Here is a 5,882-nt window from a genome sequence, read left to right on the forward strand (position 1 = left end):
AAAAGCATATCATTCCTGTATTTCCCCCTATAGAACCTTCTGGAGAGAGCCCTAGAGATGATCCAGAGACTGGCTTCTCCTTAGGGAAGGGGCACATGACCCAGAAGGCTCGTGTATACTCCAAAACCTACTGGTTTCCAGCATAATTTTTAAAAAAGTCATTCAATCCCCAGCAAGCTCCACACAATCCTGAGAAACTTGTTTTCTTTTCCCTTCCTGTTCCAGGGAGAGAGGGGGCTCCTTCTTGTTGCTTTTACCTCCTAGACTCTCACTTGCACGGTATTCAAGGGCAGCCTCTGGGGGCTGTGCTGTCTCGGCAATGTAAGTGCTACAGTTATTCTTGGCAGTTAACTTGGTGAGATTGAGGTCAACAAAGCACCCTTCTGGATGTGTCTGAATAAGGGCAGCAGTCAGTAAGAGGCTGCAGCCCAGATGGTAGGAGAAAGGAAGGTATGGAAGCCAGCTGGTGAAATTCATTCAGTTTCATTCTCACACCCAACCCCCCACCAGCCCCAGGCAAAGTGCAGGATCTATTTCTCCCAGGGGGAATAGAGGGGTGTTGGATTCATTATCTGAAAGTGTCATTTGGTAATGAAGTTTGCTCTTTTTTTTTTCTATTTCCCAAAGTATGATTAAACTTCATGACTGATGCTTACCTGAATCCAAGCTGGAGAGATGAGATGGCAGCCCTTTACAAAAGGCCCTGAGACCTCTGGGTGAGAACGGATCTTGGATTGTGCCACCCCTGAAAGATACTCGAACCAAGAGATTCTTGGCTGCTTGCCACTCTACCGATCAAGGCTATAGAGGGAAGCTGGGGCATACAGCAGCAGCTCAGGCTCCACAAGAGTCCATCTGAGCTGGCCCTTCTCTCCTCTGTTCACCAGTATACAGAGAGCTTCCCAGGATAGGAAAGGCTTGGCTGCCTCAAAGCTCTTAATCGTCAAAGTGTGTGCGACGCTTATATAACCAACTTGGGAACGAACAGGTTGACGCAGCGGTGACTTACACGCGTATAGCTCGCTACTAAGAGGCCTGGTGTGAGTGTCAGCTATGCCAACTAGTAAAGAGGCCCAACACACGGCCATACAGTAAGTTGTTTATTCTTTTAAAATACCTGTCTATATCTATATAAATTATAAACTACTGAAGTCTAAGAGAACCTAACATTCACATGTTGAAGGTGTCATGTACAACTGACGTTAGTTGGCCCGACTCGCAGAAACCTCAGAGCAAGCCTGCTGATGTGGCCGATGAGCTTTGCCATTCACTGCAGGGGAAGAACTACAGGCGGCTCCATGAGGGACACGTGCAGGTACCTGAAACGAGAGCACAGCCAGGTCAGCCAGTTAGGATACAGAAAGCCTCCAGCGGTCTGAGGGGTCAGAAGGAAGCCATAATTGCCAAATGCTGGCACACTGTGAACCTAGCTAGATCTTTCTAAAAAAATTTTTTTTCTTGATTAGCGAGCAACCTTGTTTTCTAACCTAAAGGACGATAGAATTTATTCTCTTTTTTTTTCTCTTGTTCTGATTCCACAACAACCCAGAAAGCAAGGAAGGGAGAGTGCCCACTTACTTCGAAGCCTTGTACTTCTCCCTGATTGCTTGCTGCGGTCGATGGGGGATACTGAGGCATGCTTTATGCAGCTCACTCAGGCAAGGCACAATCTCATTTAATGAATAGCCCGTAAATGCAGCAAGCGTTTCTGGCTAATTGAAACGAAAAGGAAATTTTGCTTCACGTAACTTTATAAGAGGTTAGAAATCTGAACATAACTGGTTATGAAGTGAAGGGAATTTAGTTCTTGGTGAGCGAGTATATCCATCTAGAAAGATCCATAGCCTCTTCCTTTAGAAACCTTACACTAGTAACAAAAACAGCCTAGAGTTCTAAACTGGCAGGGCTGTAGCCCTCAGCGCAGAGGCAGAGCCCTCCTCTAGTTCCTTGGTGGGTGGGGCTTTCACTGATTCTTAATTACTTTGCCTAGATCATGAGAGATTCCTAGTCAAAAAGACAGCCCTTGATAGGAGGAGAAAACTGACTCCTAAAATAATGTTCTCCTTCCATATCTCTCTCTCTCTCCCTCCCTCCTTCCCCCATCTCTCTCACATGTGGGCATGCACATACACAAATACATTTTTTAAAAGGTTTATCTAGTATCATAAGAAATAAAAGTAGATGCCCCACTTTTAGCACTCCAGAGAGAATTTAGAATAAAATGTAGGGATCTGTTTCTGATCTTGCTGCCTTCTGAAGCAAGAAACACTAACAGCTTTGTACTCTGAGAGCGTCGTCTAGCAGTCCTTAATGAACTCGGAGGGGTTTTGTTGTTGTCGTTGCCACAGAAGGTGAATGCTGCTAATGTTTATTTTATTGAGATGGTCTCCCTGTGAGGCCCAGACTGCACTTGGACTCACAATCCTCCTGCCTCCACCTCAAAGGCACTTATAATATAAGTGTGCATCACCCCAGCTGTCTAGGATCAACCTTTGCTTGGCAAGGCCAATGGCTAAGCCTCAGGGCCCTCTGTGTATATTGTTAGGCATTGAGGTCTCCAGGCCTTTCCTGGCATCTCCTTGACTCTGTCCTCTCTGCTTCCCACAGAACAAAGCCATGGCATCAAAGCCATGGTGACTGGTCTAGATGACTCGAAAACAAGCTGTGGTCTGTTGTCATGACAACCAGTTATCACAAAAAAAAAAAAAAAGAAGAAAAAAAAACTTGACTTGTGCCCATTCTGAACTTTGAAATTCACTGAACAGATTTTGTTTGAACCTTGAATGTGTTCTACCTAGGAAGAAGACAGAACCTTACCCAGAAGTGTCTGTTCACAATATAGTTTGCCAGGCAGTAAGCTGCTGCAGCAACCAAGGAAGGAAGATACTTCAAGAATGGGTCAGCTTCCAGAAGGCTCAGTTCTGCAACATACTAAGTGCAAGAGGAAAAAAAAAATCTCAGTGGAGTAAGAAATTTGAGGAAGGTTCAATTTGACTAAAATTGTCAGTAAACCTGGAATTGCCAAAGTCACCAATTGGTGCCTTATTTTCATGCCATCAGAAACTTAAGGGAGGCGTATTTCCAGGTGTCATAGTTGCTCTGACTATCATTCAACAGACTCGTGTTTGTGTTGTGATGGTGTTCCAATACCCGAGCTTGGCGCACATAGCATATACGCTAGGTTACTTTTCTTTGCTAGTAGATCAGGCTTTATGGTGGTCAGGTAAAGGAGTATTGAGCTCACATCTCAAGTAGGAAGAGCCGTTAGTCAGAAGGCAAAGACACAGCCGTATTAAAGCTGGTAATGGCTAGGCAAATTGATATAGCTCTCAAGCTCATGCAATATCATTGGAGACATGTGTGGTCATCTTTTTTTTTTTTTTTTTTTTTTTTGGTTTTTCGAGACAGGGCTGTGTAGCCCTGGCTGTCCTGGAAACTCACTCTGTAGACCAGGCTGGCCTCAAACTCAGAAATCTGCCTGCCTCTGCCTCCCAAGTGCTGGGATTAAAGGCGGGTGCCACCATGCCAGGCCTTGTGGTCATCTTTATTACTCTTTGAATAGCATGTGTATCACAGATATCTCAGGGCAAGCTCACTGACCAAGCCAGAATGTTAATAATTTCAACTAAATGTCTCTAAGTCAAAACGGCTGCAGATTTTATCATGCTTCATTTCCTAATGAGTTAGAAGAAGATTCAAACAAAACTCAGCCACACTGACTTTGCTCCCAAGTTAAAAGGCACTGCTGGCCTATGATCTGTATGTCTCAAGGGGTCAGTCCTTCAGCTTAAGTATCCTCAATAGTTGGGAGTGGCATGACTGTGACCTGCCAAAGCAGCATCAACAGCAATGTCTTGTGAACAGGCGTCAGGTTTTTAGAGATAATTGCCTTTCATCTCTAGAGAGATGGAAACCTGGGAGGGGCTGGAGGTAGAGGATGGTTGGGGAGGTAGCTGTCCCTGGAAGTCCTGTGGCATACCTTGGCCAAATTCTCAGTCCTGATGCACACTCCTTGACGCCTTAGGTATTGGAGGAGGAACTGGTTAGTGGTTGGAACGGTCAGATCAAATGCCAGGACTTTGAGTAGCAGATGCTCCATCCTCAGTAGCTGTCGCTTCGTGTACGTATCGTCGGTGATGTAGACAAACTCATCCACGTCGGGTGGATATATCTCTTCATATTTCCTGGGGGGGATAAAGATTTATCAGGGGGAAAGTCTGGAACACGCATCACCGGCTCTTTTCCTCTCGGATGGCCCTGAAGGCTTATTCACTTTATACTCCCACTGTTACAGAACTGTCATAGAACTGTGTAGGGATGTAAACACAGTGTGAGCTTTTTCTCAGTCCAAGAGAGTATTACAAGGACATGTTATACTAACTGCTGGGAACCGTAGCAGGTTGGGGACATTGAAACACTGAATAAGTCTAAAGGACACAGGACTCAGCTGGGTCCCTGTTGATTGAATAGATATTGGGTCACTTTGTGAGATGAATGTTAGGATTAAACCAATAACAACAACAACAAAAAAAAGCCTATGGGATTTGGTGGGTTTAGTTTTGATTTTTTGTTTTGGTTTTTGTTTTCTTCTTCTGAAGATCATATTCAACTATTCAACTTCATTGATTAGCAAAGGATACTGAATAGCCAAGAGAAAAATAACAATACTATTTCATTATTGTCCTTCTTTCCCTCTGCTTTCTTTATAGCCAGACCATCTAGGCTAGAGGAATAGAAACTACCACCCAGCAACAGATCACATAAGCCAGTTTAACTTAGCCACAACCCATATCTCCTTCCCCACTCAATTAGGTGTTGTGCGGAGTCACTGATAGGAACTGGAACCAGCCTAACCATTCATCCACCCAACAGAATGAATAAACTGGGTTACTCAGTGCTATTTGACAGATCAGTACCACAGTGCTTATGAAACCAAAACTCTCTAAATACAATTTTTGCTTGTCTTAAAATTCAGCCAAGAGACTACAGGACAGAGCAGAGTTCCATCTTGAATCTCAGCTGACGACTGCTTCACTCATGATAGTGAACCCTTTTCTACAAATTTCAAACATCTGACCTAAAAAGTAAGTGTGTGGGCAAGATTAATTTCCTCAGTTAATCTGCGAAGAGGATGGTCTCTTATTAAAAGAGCACAGATCGTTTTAATTGTAGGCATGACACTTCTTCAATAAATATGAGGGGGGGTCGTAAATCAAGTGTTTTGACAGGTGGCATTTCACAAGCTGAGAGAACGCTTACGAAGCCAGGAGAATAGCTGCTGTCCCGACAAGCTGCAATTTCCCTCTCAGGACAGACATGCAGGAGAGAAACCTGTCCAGGAAGTTGACAGCCAAGTACAGGGTCTCTGTGCGAAGTTTATATTCTTCCCCAACCTCCACCAGCCAGTCCACCAGGATGGCGCGCATGCCCTCCGTGATGTCCGGCTGCTTCCTCATGTAGTGAGCCTTGGGTCTGTGTCTTACCTGGAGGAGGAAAGAGTGTGGCTCTTCAGATGCTTGCACTAGCAAAGACCCGCTCCCTAGTATTGTTCTTATTTTGTGGAGAAATCTTAGGAACCAAGACTAGGACGATTTTGATTCCCGGCCAAATAAATCTTTATCACACAGTAAGGAGAAAACATGAGATTCTGGTTTTGTCATGGAGTGAGCTGGTATAAAGCTCCTGTGTGTTAACATCCATATGTGTTATTCCTGATACTTAACCCAGATACTTGAAACCATATAGAAAGCATATATATATATATATTTGATACTTGGTACTATGACATCAAGTTGAACATCCCTTATCCCAAGCACTTGAGCTCAGAGTATCAGAGTATTTCTTTCTCCTTTCCTTTCCTTTCCTTTCCTTTCCTTTCCTTT

At 44.2% G+C, this 5,882-nt stretch overlaps 1 protein-coding gene across 6 annotated transcripts in view; it reads right to left on the reverse strand.

Annotated features, from left to right (window-relative positions):
* Positions 1–1,079: 1,079 nt before the first annotated feature.
* The window catches only part of Ccna1 (cyclin A1), a 10,034-nt gene continuing 5,231 nt past the window's right edge, over positions 1,080–5,882 (reverse strand). For 5 of the 6 annotated variants that reach the window (XM_021158953.2, XM_021158952.2, XM_021158951.2 and 2 more), the window contains exons 5-9: positions 5,260–5,483; positions 3,980–4,184; positions 2,818–2,931; positions 1,579–1,712; positions 1,080–1,319 (exon numbers count right to left, since the gene is read on the reverse strand). In XM_021158953.2, coding sequence (XP_021014612.1) covers positions 1,268–1,319; positions 1,579–1,712; positions 2,818–2,931; positions 3,980–4,184; positions 5,260–5,483 — 729 coding nt within the window. In that variant the 3' untranslated portion in view covers positions 1,080–1,267. The remainder of the gene's footprint in view (positions 1,320–1,578; positions 1,713–2,817; positions 2,932–3,979; positions 4,185–5,259; positions 5,484–5,882) is intronic. The other variant, XM_029474886.1, reaches the window with a different exon arrangement.

This window comes from Mus caroli, chromosome 3 (assembly GCF_900094665.2).
Source record: "Mus caroli chromosome 3, CAROLI_EIJ_v1.1, whole genome shotgun sequence".
NCBI lineage: Eukaryota > Metazoa > Chordata > Mammalia > Rodentia > Muridae > Mus > Mus caroli.